This window comes from Zalophus californianus, chromosome 4 (genome assembly GCF_009762305.2).
Source record: "Zalophus californianus isolate mZalCal1 chromosome 4, mZalCal1.pri.v2, whole genome shotgun sequence".
NCBI lineage: Eukaryota > Metazoa > Chordata > Mammalia > Carnivora > Otariidae > Zalophus > Zalophus californianus.
In genome coordinates this window covers 142,783,075-142,805,842 of record NC_045598.1, presented here as the reverse complement: position 1 = coordinate 142,805,842, position 22,768 = coordinate 142,783,075, and the positions used below count along the sequence as shown (strand labels likewise).

The 22,768-nt window shown below is 39.3% G+C and overlaps 1 protein-coding gene across 2 annotated transcripts in view; it reads right to left on the bottom strand.

Moving 5' to 3' along the window:
* ATP6V0D2 (ATPase H+ transporting V0 subunit d2) overlaps positions 1–22,191 on the bottom strand; it is a 45,688-nt gene extending 23,497 nt beyond the window's left edge. For both annotated transcript variants that reach the window (XM_027581946.2, XM_027581950.2), the window contains exons 1-2: positions 21,700–22,191; positions 9,965–10,136 (exon numbers count right to left, since the gene is read on the bottom strand). In XM_027581946.2, coding sequence (XP_027437747.1) covers positions 9,965–10,136; positions 21,700–21,829 — 302 coding nt within the window. In that variant the 5' untranslated portion in view covers positions 21,830–22,191. The remainder of the gene's footprint in view (positions 1–9,964; positions 10,137–21,699) is intronic.
* Between the last annotated feature and the right edge of the window lie 577 nt (positions 22,192–22,768).

Here is a 22,768-nt window from a genome sequence, read left to right as displayed (position 1 = left end):
GGTATCTGGATCAGTACCAGGGTGGATTTCAATCGCTCCAGGTTATGAGACAGCCTCAAATTTCTTTTACTAATAAATTGTTGGGGAAGGAGCAATGCTTTGGACAAGCAGGCTACTGGGATCAATCGTGCCCCCTGGTGGTTGATTATTACCCCACCTGGACTGTGGACGAAGAACGAAGGAAATAAAAAACGACTCTCTCTTGGCCCTGATTTGTTTCCCCTTAGGGGAGAACTGTTGTAGGAATGGTATCCTAAGCTCTTTTACATCCATTACCTTAATCTCCGTAACAGTCAGACGCTAATTTTGCTCATGTCCCTGGCATTGGCAACGCAACCGTAGTACTGGGTAAGCACTCCTTGTACCCGCTGTTTTGCCTCCTCCTAGGCACATCCGCGTGCAAACACGATCTCATCCTTCAAGCCTTCCGCTTTGGCATCACCTCCTTTCTTCAATCTTTTCTCACTTTCACTGGTGATTATACTCTAATGCAAAAAATTAGCTGCATTTTTTAAAGGTATGTGTATGTGGATATGTTGTAAGTGTGGATATAACAAACGGGCAGAAGACATGAACAGACACTTCTCAAAAGGTGATATACAAATGGCTAATAGACACATGAAAAAATATTCATCATCATTAGCCATCAGAGAAATTCAAATCAAAACCACATTGAGATACCACCTTACACCAGTTAGAATGGCAAAAATTGACAAGGCAAGAAACAATAAATGTTGGAGAGGTTGTGGAGAAAGGGGAACCCTCTTACACTGTTGGTGGGAATGCAAGTTGGTACAGCCACTTTGGAAAACAGTGTGGAGATTCCTCAAAAAATTAAAAATAGAGCTACCCTATTACCCAGCAATTACACTACTGGCTATTTACCCCCAAAGACACAGATGTAGTGAAAAGAAAGGCCATATGCACCCCAATGTTCATAGCAGCAATGTCCACAATAGCCAAACTGTGGAAAGAGCCGAGATGCCCTTCAACACATGAATGGATGAAGAAGATGTGGTTCATATATACAATGGAATATTACTCAGCCATCAGAAAGCATGAATACCCAACTTTTACATCAACATGGATGGGACTGGAGGAGATGATGCTAAGTGAGTAAGTCAAGCAGAGAAAGTCAATTATCATATGGTTTCACTTATCTGTGGAACATAGGAATAGCATGGAGGACATTAGGAGAAGGAAGAGAAAAATGAAGGGGGGAAATCGGAGGGGGAGACGAACCATGAGAGACTAGGGACTCTGAGAATCTGAGGGTTTTAGAGGGGAGGGGGGTGGGGGGATGGGCTAGCCTGGTGATGGGTATTAAGGAGGGCACGTTATTGCATGGAGCACTGGGTATTATACGCAATCAATCAATCATGGAACTCTACATCAAAAACTAATGAGGTACTGTATGCTGACTACTGTAACAAAATAAAATTAAGAAAAAATTCATAGATTGTGTGGATATATTCATATATTGTAGTATCAGCCAGTTTCATGAGTGTGTGATCTGTGTAGTCACACAGGGCCCAACACAGAGAAGGGCCCCATGCTTGGTTAAATTCTCTGCTATTGCTCTCTTGAAATGACTAAACATTTTTTTAACAAGGGCCCTGTATGTTCATTTGCACGAGGCCTCGCAAAATACAAGCTGGCCCTGTTTTCAAATTACACTCACAATTCCAAACTGAATATAATTATTACTATTCTAGATGAGGAAACCAAGACTGCTAATGAGTAAGGAACTTTTTTCCAAGATTCCACAACTGGCATATTGTAGATTTGGGTTAGAGTCTACCAAATGCTTCCAAGAATTTCTCACGGGCAACAGGGTCACCTGGAGGGCTTATTAAAAGTGAAGATTCACAGACCACATTCCAGGACCTCATAACACATAATTTTTAGAGGTATGGTCTTGGAATCTGAACCTTAAGTAACTATTCCACTGGCTTAGAGAACAAGTTTATGTTCAATTCACCTCTAATTTTAAAACCTAGCATAGGCCTTCACTCCTAGCAGTCACTTAGTATATGGTATGCTGATTTAAGTGAATGTCATTCAGTTCCAGACAGATGAAGTATTGTTATTGCAGGATAGCACCAGGGTTTTTCAATTCTCAAAGTGCTGAAGAGTTTTCAAATGCTGGAGGCCTCATCAGCAGCTACAGTCGAGACATTTTTGCCCTGTACTTGCTTGCCACTGAATATCCACATGGAATCTCTGGATATAAAACCTGTAAGATGTTACAGTCCTTAAGATTTTGGAAGGACTTTTCTGGCCAGAGATTCAGAATCACAAATGCAAAGTGGTGTCAAATGGTCAATTTCATAATATTATTGGGAACTTGATCAAAATTTTATAAATACTGTGTAGACTTTGAAGTAAGGAAGATACAGAACTCAGCCCTTATAAAATGTTCATGACCAGATGGAAGGCTATATAGTCATTTATAAATGTTAGAAAAATTTTTGACATAGAAAAAATGCTGCTGGTATATATAGAAAAGTTAAGATTCAAAATTATATTTTGAGTGATTTTAGTTCTTTTAAAACGTATGAAAAAAAGAATATGAAAATAATGCCAAATGATGGTGAGGTTAAGGATGTTTTATCTGTATAATTGTCTCTAATTTACAGTGGGCTTCCTATTCTTTTTGATTGGAAACAAAAACCAAAATCCTTTATCTAACTTGCAGATTCTCTTTCCTTAGCTTAGAATTTGCAGGAATTATTGCCTGTTTTCTCTCACTGGTCATTAAATCAAGATGCTAAATTCTGTTACATCTATGTCCCAAAAGTATCTAACCACTGTCCCCTCCTTTCTTTCTATCTCGGCTGCTATTTCTAGTCTTAACTTTTAAAGTATCTCCCTATGGCTTGTCTGTTTCCAGTTCCATCCCTTCAACACATCTTTCACAATTCCAACAGAATCATCTTTCTAAAATATATGTTAAGATCCTCCCCTCACTTTTCAAGGCAGTGTTAAGTCTTGAAAAGTAAAAACAAATGAACAAAGAAGAGAAAGTAGCACCATTGGAAGGCTATCCGGAGTGACCTGATGTCACGGCTTCTCTACTCACCAGCTACAAGGTCCCTACATGCCCCAGGAAATAGGCATAACAACAACAGTTACCAATTACTGAACAAACACTATGTACTCAATAAGAACAGTTACTTCCCCACTGGTTAGAGGAGAAACTAATGCCACATTACACTGCCTGAGGCAGAGGAGCTGTTAAGTGTTCAAAGGCTCTACCCAATGGCTTCGCAGCAGAACAGGCCCCACCTTACAAGGTGGTGACCATTCGGTGAGGGGTACGGTTAATAGCACATAGGAAGCATGCCAGCGATGGAACCCTTTCTGAAAAGCCTTTCTTTACTGACTTTTACTCATAGAGACTTAGGGTCAGAGCCCTTAATCTGGCCAGACTCTACTCTCTTTTCCCAGCCCATGCTCCTCCTGCTCTTGTCTAGGCTTCAGCCACATCCGAGATGACTTGTCATTTCCAAATAACAAAATTTTCTCATGCCTCACTAATGAATAAGTTATTCCTTCAACATAATGCCCATTTAAAATTTGGGTTCAAATTCGATTTTTTTCTGCAAATCTTTTTTTAAAATGTTTTATTTATTTGAGGGAGTGAGCACGAGCAGGGGGTAGAGGGAGTAACAAGCTCCCTGCTGAGCAAGAAGCCTGATGTGGGGCTCGATCCCAGGACCCTGAGATCATGACCTGAGCCGAAGGCAGACGCTTAACCAACTGAACCACCCAGGTGCCCCAAATCTTTTAAGCACAGTAAGTTATTCCATCCCCTAGGCTCCTCCAACTAAATGTTCAAGCCTCTATTATAGCTGTTGCTTAATTCTGTCTTATTTTTTCACCATCTGGGAATACATCAGATTGCTCCATCAAAATGTAAGAATGTAAGTGACGCAGAATTATATTACTCGTTTTGTGACTAATAAGTGATGGGGCAACCAATTCATCCAATCAGGTGAGGACTTTCCTGGTTTTAGCAGGGGAAGACCTGCATCCTGAGAAACCCCTCCGGAAAAACCAAGGTGTACAGCCTCCTAACATAGAGTGCAGTGTAAAACCTGTAGAAGGTTTATAACACATCATCAGAATAGTCAAGAACTTTGATTAGCCTTTATGAATAAATCTTTAAAGATTTTTTCAACGTATGGTCTTTAACCTACAGTCCTTGCCTAGTAATAGTCCAAGTACTTAAGACTATGTTTGATCTTCATCTTGCTCTTCCTTGATCTTCCTATATTCAGAAAATGCATATCCCCTGAGGTGGAGTATTTTGAATATTAAAAGATTATTTTTAAAAGATGGCTAATCTCAAAAGGGATGAGAAGCTGAAATGCTGCCAGAAAAGTGTTGGGTAGGAGGGAAGAAAAATAAAACAATCTAGTCCTATATTAAATAGTCTCTTCATTAAAATGCTAAGGATTCATTCCTTTGTTTCACACAACTGTGTATAATTATAGTATACAAACCCCCCAGATCTTCCTGCTATTAAGCATTTAAAAATATCCATTCCAGATTTTCAAAATAAGTTTCACATATACAGTAATTATATCACACAAATGTGCAATGCTTAGATTGTATTTATTATAACAACTTAAATTTAGATCATCTCTATTAGGGTTGACTTCACATTTTCAAAAGGATGCCCTGGGCACTTCCTGATAGAATAGGAAGTAATCTTAATTTGATCGAAGTTCGTGGGTGCTAGACACCTGACTTCCCAAAATATTCTAGAAGAGAAGTAAGAAAAGTAGTTTTAGAACTCTTTTTTGTATGTACACCTTTTGTTACGGTAACACATGTCAGGGTTCTGCACAGAGCACCGGGATGCTGCCTGCGCTGGCAACTCACAGAATCTGGTGGGATAAATCATGGATTAAGATTTCGAAGACTTAGGTTTTGGTGCAGCTGAGCTATCTGGTCTCTGACAGGGAGGTAATGCTGTCTGTGCAGGTAACTATGGAGAGAAACCCATGAGAGTAACTGTGAAAATGACTTCCAAGTCATGAAGTTGAAGCGCCATGATGAGACATTTTTAATCAGAGGTGTACATCGAGTAACCTGGGTGTCCTCCAAAAGGGTGTCTGCCCCACTCCAAGGCCAGCAAGCTCAGAATTTTCTGGAAGAGGGATCAGGAATATACTTTTTTAAAGGGCCACAGGTAATTCTGAATTACTTGCTTTTTAACAAACTACTGGGACAGTGCAAAATCTTTAGCTTTCTAGACTGATGGACCTGGAATCAAACCCCCTCCAAATCTCTTAATAAGAGAGAGACTTTAGAAAATTCATTAATTGGGGCGCCTGGGTGGCTCAGTCCTTTAAGCGGCTGCCTTCAGCTCAGGTCGTGATCCCAGTGTCCTGGGATTGAGTCCCGCTTCGGGCTCCTTGCTCAGCAGGGAGTCTGCTGCTCTCTCCCCTTCTGACGCTCCCCCTGCTTGTGCTCTCTCTCCGTTAAATAAAATCTTAAAAAAAGAAAAAGAAAATTCATTAATTTATTGACCCTCAGTTTCTCTAACTTAAAAAAATGGCGATATAAACACCTTCTTTGCAGGGTTCTTGAGTGGAGATGTAAATAAAACATTTAAATGAGAGCATCTATCTTCAGGGATCTGATAGGTAACCTACGATCGTAAGATGCAAGACAGATCAGAAGATCGATCGTAAGACAGAACAGAGTGTTAGAGACTGTGGCTAACTGAAGAATGCAAGCCCCGACTAAATATATTTTTTAAATTATTTTAAACACTGCCCTTGTCATACAAAATATATCTGCAGTCATGGCATCTGGTTTTTACCCCTAATATACTGGCCAATAATTAACCAATATTCAAGTGCTACCTAAAATATAAAATCCTGAGTAGTCTGCAAGTATTTTCTAGCACTGTGTAAGGTGCTGCTAAATACAGGATTATACATTGATTCAACAAATATTCAGTGCCCATTACATACTAGCAAGTACAGATAGAGATACTAAAAGAACTAATTCAAAAAATTTATAGCCAAAAGAGTAGATAAATCAGAATATGTCCATTACTAATACTACTAACAGTACTGATGCTACCCAAATTACCTTTCCACTTTCAGTTTTGCATTAATACTCTATGCAAGGTTTTGTGAGCACCTGTATTCTTTAAATTTTTAAACACTGTTAATGACTAGAAGTATTTGAGATTTTAAGTAATTTTGTTTTAGGAACAGAGTACATTTTACTTTTTAAATTTTATTTATTTATTTTTTCTAGGTGGAGTCCAGCATGGGGCTTGAACTCATGACCCTGAGATCAAGACCTGAGCTGAGATCAAGAGTTGGATACTTAACTGACGGAGTCACCCAGGCACCCCTAGAAACAGAGTACATTTTAACTAGATCAACATGGTTGTTTGCTGTGATATAAGCAAGCTTGCTTAATTAATGCTAAGGCTTCTCCCAGGTTTAAGATTTTGTGGTTAGGAAACACTAAACCATGGAGTCATCACGTAAGAGGAAACATTGACCAAGTGACTCAGAGTCATCTTAGAGCTAAAGTACTTCCTAAAACATTTTGAGCAACTTTCTGTCATATGAGACCTGTCTCTCAATGCAGGAAGTACAAAACCTGGTAGCTTTCTGACTCCATTAAAATTCGATTGTCCTCTGTCATTTTTCTGAACTCATCTAAAATCTGAGCAAAAGATGTTTACAGAGCCTACTGCCAACATTTATTTTTACTTTAAAGCATGACTCCTCCATTTGTTGATCCGTGACCCAGGCAAGTTACTGCACTTTTAGTTTCCTCATCCTTAAAATGGTGATGATAAGAACTGAGATTTGTTTAAAGGAGACAATGTTTGCAAAGCACTTAGCAGAGCCGTGACATATAGTAATATTCCATAAATATTGTTTAGTATTTTGATTGTCATTTCTACTCCACACAGATAGGGCCTTCTTGTCTTTCTTCTGAGGAATCTTTAATGATGTCTCCATAACTACCCTTGTCAGACATTTTTGCTGGAGGCATCGCTGTTTGGAAAGCCTCACTCCCAGGCAGCCACTGAAGATTAGATATGAACCTGGAGCTGACTCAGTCCAAGCCCAAGCACTTTGTTCTTCATCCCAACCATTACGGGGAGTTAAGAGTCCTATGAGCAAACCTGGCCTCTTCTTTGGTCTCTTACATTTTGGGTTTCTGCTTCAGATTTTTATTTATTTTAGAAAACATTTCATTTTTTAAGTAGGCTCCACACCCAACATGGGGCTTGAACTCATGACTCCAAGGTCAGGAGTCACATGCTCTACCGACTGACCCAGCCAGGCGCCCTTTCAGATTTTTATTTTTAAATCTATTTTATTAAATCTAATTTATTATTTTAAGGAAGGGTCTTGCAAATACCAACACACACATGAAAAATACTCTCCAAGGTGATAAAGCCCAACTTCCTTAGCCTGCCATTGAAGACTGTGCATTATCTAGCTGGAACTTACTTTTCTAACCTCCCTTCCCCATTGCTCCCCTCCCCTTTTGGTGCAGCCCACTCCCACCCAAACTAACCTGTTATTCATCATGCATACTGTGTCCTTCCCATCTACACGCTTCAACCCCAGATGCTCAGGCTTCTCCCTCATCTCCAAATTCCACCCTATTTCCAGGTTCAGGAGCAATGTCAGATCTTTGGAAGACTTCCCAGAATCCTTCTCTATAAGAAAGTGCTTGGGCTTTGGACCCAGTTCACACCTAATTTTCATTTCTAACTAGCTGTGTATTTGTGATTCTTTAAAAAATCGGCACCTGGCATCTTGCCTATAAATAAAAACTTAGCCTATAGCACTGATAGGAGGTCTAATTGCACAAACAAGACATATAGGCACTAATCACATATCTCAGGTATACCAACAATTACTTCCTGCCTCAAACCATGGTCATCTCTTCTACTTACCTATTTATAGACATGGTATAGGAACAAATGGATAGCTATTGGGGAAAAACAATCTGAGCTGGATCCCTAGTCTCATTTCCTACACTAAAATAAATTCTAGATGAACCAAGTTTTTAAATCTAAAAAATAAAACATCAAAAAAAAAAAAAAAGAAAAAAGAAACATCAACAATAATGAATGAATGAAATAAAAGACAGGTAAATTTATCCATAAACTGGGAGTGAAGAAGGACTTTCTAAGCAAGATACAACAATCAGAAGCCAACAAATGAAAGGATTGATGGTTATAGCTAATGAAAAAAATTCAAAGTTTCTACAGGAAAAAGAAGCTATAAAAATTAAATTATATCACACCAAGAAAATAATTTTGCAATATGTATTATGAAGGGCTAATTTTCTTAATTTACAAAGAGCCATTCCATATCAAGTAAAACTGCTGAATACTCCAAAAAAAAAAAAAAAAAGCCGAAGTATTTGGTCAGGTAGCAAACACACATGATTAAGAAATGCAAAATGATGTTCAATTTTGATAATAAATAAATATAAATGAAAGCAAAAGATACAATTTTTTAACCTGTTGGATGGGCAAAAACTAAAAAGATAATATTCAATGTTGGTAATGGTGTAAGGACACAGGCCTTCTCATGAACTACTTTGGGGGTGCAAACTGGCGCTACTTTTGTTGAGTACTACTTAGCACAATTTACAAATATAAGAAAAAGAACATTCCTTTGATTCACTACTTCCACTGCTAAAAATTCATCTCAAAAATAAATCAAGACCTGCGCAGTAATAGGCTAGTTGCAAAACTTTTTGCAATGGAAAAAAAAATTAGTTATTTGTTAATAGATTCCTGGTAAATTGAGTCATGATACATGTCAAAATGGAATTCTAGGCAGTTATAAAAAGAATGATGTTGACAAGGATATTTCTAAGAAATACTAGGTGGGAAAAAAGTGCAGAAGGAATATGATTCCATTTTCATAAATCTGATGTGTGGAAGTGGGGTGGGTTGAGTTGAGTGTGTATCAATAAACATACTCAACTGTAAATACTTTTCTAGAAAATACATATGAAATGGAGAAGCATTTCCTTTTGGGGTAAGGAACTGAGTGGGGGGAAAGGGCATGTGGAATAGAGGATATTTTTATTTTATATTTTTCTAATCCAGTCTAGGACCCAGGTATAGTATTCGTCGCTGTGTATATTACACTGAAATGGTATATACATAATAACCAGCTCATCTACTGCGGACATTTGTTCCCAGCTTGTCTGTTAGAACAACTGGAGAGGCCCTAAGTTTTGTGCGCTGGATAGGATTTGTTAACTGGATTAATGAAAGTACAATTTATTATTGTGTGGAAATTCAAGCATTTTTTAGAATGAAAGTCCTTCACAGTGAAAGACTGGAACTCCTGGTGATGGAAAGGGAAAAAAATAAAACACATATAACTATGATGGGAGCTACTTCTGCTGTTGCAAGGGGAACCAGGAACGGAAAGATGTGGCCTTAGCAACAACATGTGATGTTTGAGCTCCAGCCTAACAAGTGATCCAAAAATGTCACATGGTATTTACCTTCAGTATCAGCAGCCAGAACCCTTTAAACATCAACGCACTTACCATTTTTCTTAAAATGAAAACTGAAAACACTCTTTGTTTTTTTTAAACTAAACTTCACGTCTGATGTGGGGCTGAACTCATGACCTGGAGATCAAGAGTCGGGTGCTCTACCAACTAAGCCAGCCAGGCAGCCCTGAGAACATGACTATATGTGGAGGCTGCCACCACCTACATAATCATGTCTATAAATAAATGAAATCTTCCAACAGTAAATAGTAAATATGTGGCTCTGTGAGCTTCTAAGTTGCCAAAATTTGAATGTACTCAAACTTACAAATAAGAGAAAAAGATTTGAAGCTTCATGTCAGCCTAATGCCCCACGTGTAAGTATTAGGGGTCATTTGCACAATCACATGGGGGATTAACAGGGCTTCCTGCTACCACTTACGTCATGTATGTAAAAAATGTGCTCAGGGGTTCCAGGGAATGATTCCGGAAATATTCAAATTCTCTGCATAGCTTTTTCCTCATCTCCGTGTCAATTTTGGAAACAGTAAGAGGATTTGTTTGATTAGCCAAGAAGTTTCCATAATCAGTGGTCTGGAGATGAATTTTCACATCTGAAAATTAAATGAAACCTCATTTAAAGTTTGAACATGCATAAATAGCTTTTACAACATTAATTGAATTTATTGTGACTTTATGATAAATGCATATTAAATTATTATCTTATTAGATATGTACGTCTATGTATGATTTAGCCTTGAGTGTTACTCTCTAAAGCAATAAAAAATTCAATGTTAGTACAGATATTCTAGTACAACAACAAAAAAAATCAATTATCTAAACAATCTAGAACTATTTAACACAGCTGAAAAGAACATTAACAACCACCTAGTCCTAAGTCTACCTGAGCCAGTTGTAGTCATTTGGAAATAGCTGCTCAGAAAACTATTGAGAAGGATCCTAAAGCTTCATCTTGGCTTGATGGAAATGAGAAATGTATTAGTAATATTTACCATGGGTACGGGAGGTGGAATGGGCAGTCATCAATAATATCCTTTTATTATAGATGAAGAAATGGAGTCTCAATAGGGCTGAGTGGTGGAGTTATAGAGTAGTAAGGCTCGAATTAGGAGATGGATCTCCTTACTCTTAAAATCCAGTATCATTCCAGAATACCATGCCAGGGATCCTCTAAATGGCAGTGTTTTTGAATGCCAAGTAAGTGCTGAAGCATTAAGTGGGAGAGAAGGAGAGGTAAGAAATGAAGCCAGAGAAGCAAGCAGGGGTTGTCCAAGAAAGGCTTGGCATGGCTTCCTTTATCCTGAGGATAACCAGGAGCCCTTGTAGGCTATGAACTGATAGCTGATGAGAAGGTGGATTTGCAATTGGCACTTAAGTCATTCTTAAGTATCTGAGATTCTTAAGTATTGGCACTTAAGCGATTCTTAAGTATCTGAGATTCAGTGGACAGGCATTCTTCCTTAGTACCTGGAGAAAATTATGCACTGAAAATATTCTTTACCTGACTGCAGAATTTATCTGTTTAATTACCTGTTTAATTAACTTAATTTTAAAAAAATTATACCTTTTTTCTGGGCCATTTCTTGTTTGGCTTTTATTTTGGCAGTTCAGATTTTTTATACAATTTGACAGTTTGCATTCTCAGCACTGAGGAATATTTGCCAACAGAAGAAACACAAATGTTATTTCTTTCAAAACCATGATATTTTGCTCATGCGACATATGTTTCTTTTAAGCAAAATAACTTCCAAACCTTTCGGCTGCCAGTGAGATCCTGAAATTCAACATCTCAAGTGTTTCAGACCCCATAGGAATCATGTAATACTGTAGTCCATGGAGAGGCCAATGAAATTATTTTTTCCCAGCACCAAAACAATCCAAGGGACTTGCATTAGGATTCTAAGAAAATCTCAAAACCTGAAATGTTTGCTCCAAGATGATGATAGACTGCTAATAATAACAACACTTATAGTTTTATAGTTTTCAAAATGGACTCACATAATTTTTTCTCTGCATTTCCCCAAGTGCTTATTTAGATAGGTGTGTAAGAAAAAGGACTTTGTGCTCAAATAAATTGGAATAAACAGGCTTCTTAGCTGTAGGAATTGAAAGCCTTTAACACATTACTTTGATTTTTGCAAAGAGTATGGTTCAGAACCTCCCCAAACACTAGAAAACAATGGAGCCACCCGCAGAGCACACTTTGGAAAATTACACTGCTTTTTTATCTACAGAAGTGACTCTTTTTCTTTTTTATTCAAATGAGGAAATGGAACGTTTTCCAAACTGGGATCACTACCAACTAAATCCATTTAATAGGTCCCAAACAGCAAAGAATAAAAGTATTAGATTAGGCTCTTATAACAAATATGAGCATATAACACAGAGTAGCGTATACACGTGTGTGCACACAGGGGCGTCACGTAAAAATGTGTCTTCTGTGGGCTGCCGTCACCGGGTTCAGTGAATTCTCTGAGATCACTTGGCTACTGAGGCAGGATGATGATCTGGGACATCATGATTATCTTCTATTAATTTGTTGTTCAGATCAGTTTTAGAAAATGGTAATTTTTTTTTCCTGTGCAGCTTCCTGTTTGGGGCTCTCTATAGAAGTGAATGTCCAGACCTTTTACACTCCAGGTAGGCTTTATGCCAAGGAAGCATCTTCAAGAGGTACCCGCAAGGGGTGCTTTCCTTGAGCCATCCCCTGCCTCTTCCCCACTCTCTGCGGCGAGGAACTTAAGTTATCTGACTTTTCTGAACTCAGTTTCTTCACCTGCAAAATGGATATAGAATCCATGCCTTCAGGTTGTTGTGGGGATTAAACAAGAGGATGTAGGTGAAGAGGCAGCATATAGGAGCTACTCCATAATATTACCTTTTTTCTTCTCACTTGTGCCCACTTACTTCAGCGATTAATTTGGCGCGAGCCAAGCTACTCATGCTGTTTGACGAAGTCCAAGTATGAGGGACAATCCTGAAAAATCAGGAGACTCCACAGCTGGCTCTTGCTACTTCCTTTCATTTTATTTGCGGCAATCTTTATAATCAATTCTGGGGTTTCATGATAAAATGATTCATAAATTTAGTTATGTCTATGCAAGCAATCATAATGAAACTGATTCCAAAAAGGCCCACGATGGGCCAAGAAGTAAAAATACCCAATGTCCACCAATCTGTAAGGGAGCTGTTGGATCCAGGCCCAGTAAAAATTCCTACTGATGAGATTCCTCAGGCACCTCTGAAACATTAGAAAAATCTCCACAGTACAGGTACCTCCCTATGTTGTATACAAAATAGAAGGCCACCTCTGGTATGCCCCTCGAGGCAAGCCCCTGGTGTAGGATAACTTCCTTGCCCCTACTCCTCCCATTCCTTATACTGGAGTTGATAATGAGGATATGAACAAATGGTATAAGATTAAGGGAAAAAGGGTGCGGGCATCATCTGACAGCCTCTGGGAAAGGAGTGATCCTCCGTGGTGTCTCCGGAGCAAGGACAAGAGACATACAGAAATGGAATAAGTACTTTGATAAGATAGGGTGCACCCACTGTAAGCGGCCTTTGGAGAAAGTAGATAACCTTCATAGGTCTAAATCCGAAATGATTGCGATAAAATGTAAAAAAAATAAGATCACATGGAAGAATGGAAAAACAAAACACTAATGAATAAAAAGCTAATGAATAAAGAGTCCCTCCGAAGCTATCGGGAGGGAGATGCTTGCAACCTGATCCTGTGTCCGTGTCTCCTCACTCACCGAGGCTGTCGTTTCCTTCAAGGACCCTTCCCTCCCCCTGGAGCTGGACTCCGGCAGTAATTTGAATCAGTTGTCTTAAGACTTTGGTACTTATTCTGTACATCAGAATATTCTCGGCCAATATATTGGCATCGGCCATCAGATCTTATAATTACTCAGATTTTAATACTATACCAGTATCTATAAAACCGGAACCTTTCCCTCCATTTTTGCTCATTTATTGGAGTTTCTCCAAGTCATTTTTGGTGCTTTCTTACTCCAAATCCCTTGCACTGTTCTTTATGTCCTCTCTGGTTTCCACTCCACGTGCCCCTGGTTTAGAATGGCCACCTGACATCAAGATTACTGCTGTGAGCTCTTAAATTGATTCTCCCAAGCTCATTTCTCCTCATGCACTCCCTGCCTCAAATTCAATCTTTCCGAAGAATTACTGTGAGTTTGTAAATGACCTTATAAGAATCTTGGAGTCACAGACAGTTGTAGGCAGATTAAAAAGGACTTTCCTAATATTTGTAATGGTTTACCACTGACAGAATGGCTCTAATGGACATCATCTCTTAACCTTAACGAATATTCCCATTTCATAGATGAAGAAACTGAGGCCCAGAGAAATAACATGTTCATGTTTTCTATGCTTGTGAGTATTTGACCGAAGATTCAGATATGCCTCTTGTCCTCATTCATTTTCCTAAATCTCCACAATCAGATCTCCAAGGTCCTTCAAGATTTTTCCCAGCCTAAATTCCAGCCTTATCTCCAGGTATTCTAGTATTGCAGCCAAACTGGTTTACTCCTCACCAAAAGCTTTTATTTACATAGAGGAATCTGTAGTTCATTAATTTTCCCTCCTGGCCCAGAATGCCCAGCCATCGCAACACTGCTTGCTCGCATCTCATTGGCATTTTCCTAGCCTATAGGCCTGCAGATCTGCTTCACTTTTTGAATATATTTGTGATCTATAGGTTTAAATTGTTCTTGTATTTTAAAAATTTTGATTGTTTTTACTTATTTATGACATCCTCAACTAGAGAGCTGTTTAGGGAGTGCATAGTATCTTACTGTTTATCATATTCTCTATATCACCTAATAACAATTTTTATCACATAGATGATCTTCAAATATTAGTAGCTTTAATTTCTGATTAAAACCTGGGACCTCGGGGCACCTGGGTGGCTCAGGTCATGATCCCAGGGTCCTGGGATCAAGTCCAGCATTGGGCTCCCTGCTCAGAAGGGAGTCTGCTTCTTTCTCTCCCTCTGCCGCTTCCCCCGCTTGTGCTTGCTCTCACTGTTTCTCTCAGATAAATAAATAAAATCTTTTTTTTAAGATTTTATTTATTTATTTGACAGAGACAGAGACAGCGAGAGCAGGAACACAAGCAGCGGGAGTGGGAGAGGGAGAAGCAGGCTTCCCGCTGAGCAGGGAGCCCGATGTGGGACTTGATCCCAGGACCCTGGGATCATGACCTGAGCCGAAGGCAGACGCTTAACGACTGAGCCACCCAGGCGCCCTAAATAAAATCTTAAAAACAACAACAACAACAAAACACAGAGGACCATATAGCACTTCATTACATAATTCCATGCATGTTACCAGGATTGAAACTCCTCATTTTGGTTCTTATTCAAACAAACAGGTGCTCTCTGAAGAACACAATCAGCTACATAGAACCATATACAAAACACCATTAACCATAACCATGAGATGGGAAGAATTATTTCAGGAATTCAAAAGTCTAGCAAAAAGAGAGAAAACTAGTTCTTGTTGTATACACGCTGTCGTTCAGGGAGGTGCTTATGATTTCCCAGGAATTCTTATTTAACAGTTTACAAAACATTTTCAGAAATTTCTGATGCTCCTGACAACTGGGAATTAGGCCAAGGAGGTATTATCCAAGTATCAGGCAAGAAGGCACCATGTTACAAGTTAAGCAGTCTGGCTTAACATCCTAGAGCCAGAGAGTGAAATGCTAGGACTTGAACCCAAACATGCACACTTTCCTAATGTGAATTTTCAGATTCTTTCTAAAAGTGTGCAAAACTCAGCCTTAGGCTATAGGGGAACTAGGACAGTACAGTGTATCGTCTCTGCCCCCTTTTTAGAAGTGGATAAAAAAATTCAGCTTTATTGAGGTACAACCGACAAATAAAACTGTAAGATATTTAAAGTGTACATCTGATATACATACACATTGTAAAAGTATCCCCCCACCGACCTGACACCTCAGTGGACTCACATATTGATACTTTCTGCCCTTAAGAAGCTTAAAATATAGGAGAAGATAGACTAATTTACTCATTTATGAGTTAAGCCCTTAACTGTTAATTCAGGGGGGTAGATAGTTGGGAGAGACAAAGGTCCGCTCCCAGGCGTGATGCATCTATGCAAATGTCACAGAATTAGGTCCATCACAAGGACCTTCATAGAGTATGAAGTTAAGGCTTGTCCATTGTACCCAACATGGCTGCAGTAGGAAAGGATTTACAGAGGAAGTAACTCGAGTGGAGACCTGAGAGAGGAATGAGTGTTCTCCAGGCAAACAGGATAGAGAATGGAATTTGTGACTGAAAGGAAAAACTTTCCAAAAGGTAGAAGGGTTTTGAGGAAATGCTCGCAAGGTAGAGATCAGCAAGACTGCTCCAGCCTTTTGAACCAAGGGTGAAGTTGATCCCGCCTGATGAAAGCCATCGAAGCGTTTTTGAAAATAGCAAAGTGACCGCATTGGATACGCATTTTTAATACAAGGTGGAAAAAATGCTATAATCAGAGGTATAAGTAGCATTTAAGGGAGCATGAAGAAAGCCCTTTGAACTAAGTCTTCCTCCTATATATATTTTTTTCATTTAAAAATTGATAGTAGGAATAAATCTAGGTAAAAAGTGAAAGCTCGCCTACACTTGTCATCCACCACCACCGCCGCCCACTCACTCCCAGATGCAGGGAACTACTATTTTTAGTTTCTATTGGATCCTTTCAGTTTCCTTGTATCTAGACCATCATATAGAAAATATCTGTCTTTTTACTAAAGAGCACTATGCCACACACAGACCTTTCCATTGCTTTCCTCCCTTAATAGATCTCGGTGATCTTTCCATGTCAGTCCTCTAAGGGGGTGTCCTCATGCCTTTTTTTTTAAATAGCTGCAGAATATTGTTATGTCAAGGTTACATAATTTGTTTAATCAGTTCCCTGCAGATGGACGTTTGATTTGCTTCCATCTTTTGCTATTCTAAACGATGCTATATGAAGTCTCAGGCCAAGTGTATATGCATTTGGAATTTTGATAGGTACTGACCAATTGCCCCCATTAAGAGTTCTTATTTTTCAGTATTTTTATTCTCCAGAGTGGGAGCCCTTTTAGCACAGGGACTATATCTTTAGTTTTACTTCCTCAACTCTAGCCAGAAATGCTTAATATGTTGTTGTTAAATTCCTACTGGAAAGGAGGGAAGGTCATATCCCCTAAAAGGGACATAATTGCTAGTAAGATAGAATCAGATTCCCTCATTCCCTTTTAAAAAAATATGGCAGAGAGGACAAAGGAAAGGGTTCGTCCACAGAGCCAGTGGACACTTCTCACCATATATTTTAGAAAAGATCAAGTACTAAATTCTAGAGCTCTAAAGTGTTAATTTTACCATCTTGTCTTTTTTTGAAGAGGAAAGCATATTCACAACAGTCTTATTTGTAATTAAAAAGATTCTAATGAAAATAGCCGTGTTGCCATCAAAAGAAATGGAGAAAACGTAAATGCATGTTATTAAGTGAGAGAAGCCAATCTGAAAAGGCTGCATACTGTATAATTCTAACTTTATCACGTTCTGGAAAAGGCAAAACAATGAGACAGCAAAAAAGACTGGTGATTCCCAGAAGTGGGGTTAGGGGAGAGGAACGAACAGGTGCAACAGAGGATTTTTAGGGCAGTGAAAATACTTTGTATGATACCATAAATGATGGATACATGTCATTATGTATTTGTCCAAACCCGTAGTGTATAACACCAAGAGTGAACCATAACGTAAACTATGGACTTTGGGTATTATGATGCATCGGTGTAGGTTCATCGACTGTAACAAGTGTACCATAGGCTGTGGTGGGGAAAGCTCACATGGTGAGGCTGTGTGTTTGTGGAGGCAAGGGGTATATGGGAAACCTCTGTACTTTCTCCTCAATTTTGCTGTTAACTTAAAAGCTGCTCTAAAAAACCAAAATTTTAATTTTAAAAAAGTGTTAATTCTTTAAAAGAACATTGTGTCCCTTTAGCATTATTATTTTGCTGCAAAGTCAGTCACTTTTGAAGGCTTTAAAGTTTCCATGTGGTACAGCCTTCCGGCACTACCAGGGGGAGGGGCCATGTGAACCAGCTTCCCTTGCTCTTTTGTCTCTGGGAAGGACTGAGTCACGGAGTGTCTAGCAACTGATTCAGGTCACTGTGAGTCAGGAGCAGACCTTGGGACAGATGAGTATTTCTGAGCACACTGGCACAATTATATACACAGTTAAATTAAGCACAAGTATGCATTCTAGGACGTTTCAAAGTTTTTCTACACAATCTTCATTTTCTCTTCTAAATTTATCTGAAACCTTATGTGTTCTAAGTAATTCTAAAATAATAATTTGTTGGTATAAGAACACTTATGAAATCTAGAGAACTTGAAAAGACTAAAGGCAACTTCAATCTTTGCCGAGTTAGCTTTTCTTTTACAGAAAGTGTCTGTGTCAACACAGAATAGCAGTGACAGTTTTACCTACTCTTCATCCATTATTGGGACAGTGCACATTTTGTGCAAATGTAAACAGAAATCCCTTAACATCTATCCCAATAAATGACCTTGATTTCGTCTCTTCAACTCTGTTTTTTTTTTAAGATTTTATTTTAAGTGATCTCTACATCCAACATGGGCCTTGAATTTACAATCCCAAGATCAAGAGTCACATGCTGTACTGATTTAGCCAGCCTGGTGCCCCTCTTCTCAACTCTTAATCCACCTCAGAAGGTGGCTGGGTTTCTCGCAGTGCATCTGCAGGTGCAACAGTTGTATTGCTCTTCAGAAGTTATTTCCCAACGTCCTATGGAATAATCAGATAAGGCAGACCTTATTATTTTCTATATCAAAATGGAGCTGGGGTGCCTGGGTGGCTCAGTCGGTTAAACGTCTGTCTTGGGCTCACGTCGTGATCCCGGAGTCCTGGGATCCAGCCCAGCATTGGGCTCCCTGCTCGGGGGGGGGGGGGGGGGGGGTCTGCTTCTCCCTCTCCCTCTCCCTGCCCCTCCCCCCGCCTGTGCTCACGCTGGCGCGCGCGCTCTCTCTCTCTCTGGCAAATAAATAAATAAAATCTTAAAAAAAATGGAGCTGGCATCAACATGGACAATAATCATTTATCTTTAGTTCATGCTCAGGAGGCACGGATATTTTACTTTTTATTTTTTTTTTAAGATTTTATTTATTTATTTGATAGAGAGAGATAGCGAGAGCAAGAACACAAGCAGGGGGGGCCGAAGGCAGACGCTTAACGACTGAGCCACCCGGGCGCCTGGCACGAACATTTTAGAGGAAAAAGAGATGGGGATATGCCTATACTCCCTGACTAGAGCATCAGATCAGACACAGCCAGGCTAAGCCTCGGTATTCTTAACTGTTACCTGCAGACATGAAATCCTTGTTTAGATTTCTTTTCTCAGTGGCCATTATAACCTGCAGTTAATGACTCACACTTGATATTCCTGAGAGTCTCCAAAGATTGGCACACATCAGAGTTGTGAAATGAATGGTTGAAAAAAATGTATTATTAGGAGGAAAGAAAGATAAAGGCTGAGGTACAAGGACAATAAAGCAATGGTATAGGTGCCAGAGTTTCTTAAGAAGGTGCAGGGATGGCTTTGGGTGGCCCATGACCCGATTATCACATGGAAAATTCTGTATAAATGCATCTGTGTGTATTTTTCTAAGAAGATTCTTTCTTCAGGTCTTCAAAAGGGCCTGAAACCCTTTTTTTCTCTCCCAAATTGAAGCTGAGGGTGGTTTCTCTCTGAATTCTTTAGTGAGCTGGCTAAACCTGATTTCGTATCACATTTTAGGCATTTTATGTATTGTTTGTGTTCAAATTTGCATTCCTTAGCTCATTTAATAGCTTGGCTGGGGGGTGCCTAGCTGGCTCAGTTGGAGGAGCACAGACTCTTGACTTCAGGGTTGTGAGTTCGCACGCTGGGTGTATGTATTACTTATAGAAATAAACTTAAAAAATATTAAAAAAATAAAAGCTTGACTAAAAACCAAATACAAATTCATTCAAGTGGCTTCTTAAAAACACTCATTTTTCCCCGCGTTCCTTCACTCTCTACTTTTAATTTAAGCACATTTTCTCTTTTTCTTCAGGAATAGTTGACATACATTACTTTCAGGTATACGACACAGTGATTCAACAACTATATACCTTATGAAATGCTCACCCCGGTAAGTGTAGTTACCATCTACCACTCTACAAAGTTATCACAATATTTATGCAGATTTTCTGTACATGATTAACATTCTCCAGTCACCAAACTCCTCACTTAATATGGTGACGTGATTTAGGATTTGGGATTATACTGTGATTATTTATAGATCACAGAATTATTTCTCATCTGAAAGATTTTTCTAACTGTCTCTCTTACTAAGGAAAGGAGAGCGTCTATCTCAAATTAAACAGCTCCTCCTTAACTCTGGCTTTAACTGGTCAGAACCACAAACAAGGGACCCAGGACACTGAGCCTCAGCAAAGTCACCTTCAGATTTTTGTTTTTGCTTTCAACACGTTTTCCTAGCAGTTTTGATCCTTATTGCTTCCTTGTTTTTTCTAGAATAATCTTGTGGTTTTAAAGCACCTTATTATTGATATATGTTGATTTTATAAATACATTCCAGAATGAACTAGTGTAGCTGTTTTTATAATAAAAATCCTGTATTATAGATGTGAAATCTTCAGTAAAGTTTTGAAAATATTGTAGCTTAAAGATGATTTCCGGAGTAAAGGGAGAAATGGGGAGGTGTAAGTCAATGGGTACAAAGTTTTAGAAACACAAGATAAGTCCTAGAGATCTACTGTACAGCAGAGAGAAAAGTAGTTCACACACACTCTCTCACACACACATGCAAATAGTAATAGAGGGCAGGAAGAAACTTTTGGAGGTAATGGATAGATTTATGGCATCGATTATGCTGATAATTTCATGGAGGCATACTTACCTCTAATCTCATCAGGTTGTATACATTAAATATAGTTTTATGTATGTCGACATACCTCAATAAAGTGCTTTAAAAAAAGATATTTTCCATTTACATAGTGCTCCATGGTTTCTAATGTATCTCTCAGGTACTACTTCGTTCTCCAAACAAAGCAGGCAAAGCAGACATTGTACCATTGCATTTTACAAGTGAGGACTCTGAGACTCAGAGGCGGTGAGCCTTAGGCCACCTACCTAGACCTGGCATAGGTCAAAGTCAGTACTTTTGAATCCAGGGCTGGCCTCACCACCCATCCATCTCTTGACTTTTTTTCTTAAGCTTCAATCAAAGATAAACCCCAAACAAATCTTATATCAATATATACTGAGAAACTGGGTATAGAATAAAATTCTCTAGACCAAGTTTCTTAGCATTTGGCAGGGGTGGGGGGGGTGAGGGGGCGGGGGGGATTCCTTCCTGGGCAGTTTGATGAAGTCCTTCTGCAATTATTATTTATAAATATGTAGAATGAAAATACATAGGATTACAAAGTAAACAAAACATGTTCAAATGTAGTTATCAAGATGTTTTAAGATGTGTAACACTGTGGGGTGCCTGGGTGGCTCAGTGGTTTGAGAGTCCCACTCTATTTCGGATCAGGTGGTGAGATAAAGCTCCACCCAGAGTCTGCTTAAGCTTCTCTCTCCCTCTCCCCCTTTCTCTTGCACACGTGCTCTCTCCAAAAAAAATTTAAAAATAAAAAGTGTAACGCTGTACACTTTACTAATACATTTCTTTATTAAGACATTAAGTACCAAGATTAAAGAGTAAGTGCAATACCTAGTATAATTATGAAATCATGAAAATATAAACGATATTTCAAAGTATCTGCAAGAATTGTATAGGGACATGAAAATATCGAATTTTTACTGGTAACAAAGTACTAACCATTGTGATTTGTTGCCTACGTTCATAATAAAAGGAAATGCTTAATTTTACTTAAAGAAAATTGAAAAGGAAGATGTAATATTTCTTCCTCATCCAAGTTCATGGACCCCTGAAGTCTGGACTCTGGGAATAAGAACCTGTTCTGGACTCTCAAGCCACGGGAACACGGTCCCTTCTCCATGTTTCCAATAAGCAGCATCATTTCCCTTTTCCCTTTTTTTAATGGTGAGAAGAGCAGCACGTACCTTCCAGGGTCTCGCACTGGACCAGGTTGATGTAGTCCTGCTGGGTCAGGAGGCTGGCCTTGCACCCTCGCACCAGGCCTTCCAGGTAGCCATGGTCCACGTTAAAGTAGAACTCGGCGCCCTCAAGCATGGGGAAAGAGATCACAGCCAATTTGGGCGGAAGCAGCTCTGGATCCTAATGGGCTCCTGAAGATTTGCTCTAGTCTGGAAAAAAGTACTAGCAGTTATCAGGAAGAAACCTATCAGCTGACAGTCAGGGTTTTCATGACTAGTTTCCTCTGGTTTCTGTGGCTTTCAACAGCATGCTCAGCCCTGTTTTCACAGCAACAGTGAATCAGCGAGAGAAGCCAAGTAAACCCGGACGCAAACCGCCACCGGCAGAGGGAGAGTAGGAGAGAGGGAGGGTCAGGTCTCTGCTCTGTCCCTCCCAGGGCAACTGGCCCCCTCCCAGCTTTGCCATTGCAAGTCCTGAAACACTTGATTTTGTGAACATTCCTCCCTCCATCTGAGCTTCTGAGCTTTCTGTTCTGAATTGCATTTGTCCTAAATTTCTTGAGGACTGCGAATATGAGAAAAGGGAGGGCTTTTTTTTTTTAATTATGTTTTGTAAGTAGATCAGTTGGGAACAGGCAGTTCGAAGAATCCTGAGAAGCTAATTCAGCAATGCAGTTGTTTGTAAAACAAATGTTCAGTAATGTCTTAACATTGCAAAGGCTAATAGCTGTTTACCCCCCACCCCTCCACACCCCCTGCTCCCTGCCCCCAGCCCCAAATCTGGGAGCAGAGCCCAGAAAGCAATCCTGGAGGCAAACATACAGAGCTGTAATTCTATAATAAGCCACTACCTTTACAAAATTGGACCGTTTATAAGGCACTCTTTATTTTCTTTTTCCCATTTAAATCTCACAATCACTGGGACATATATCTGGGCAGATAGTATTATTACCCAAATCACAGATAAGAAACCAGATCTCAGAGTCTGAGAGACAGCTCAAACTGCACGTAATACAGTATGTACTTAATTAAGCCAGGACTTACTGAGTTTAATCCTCCAAAAAGGAGTGCTTGT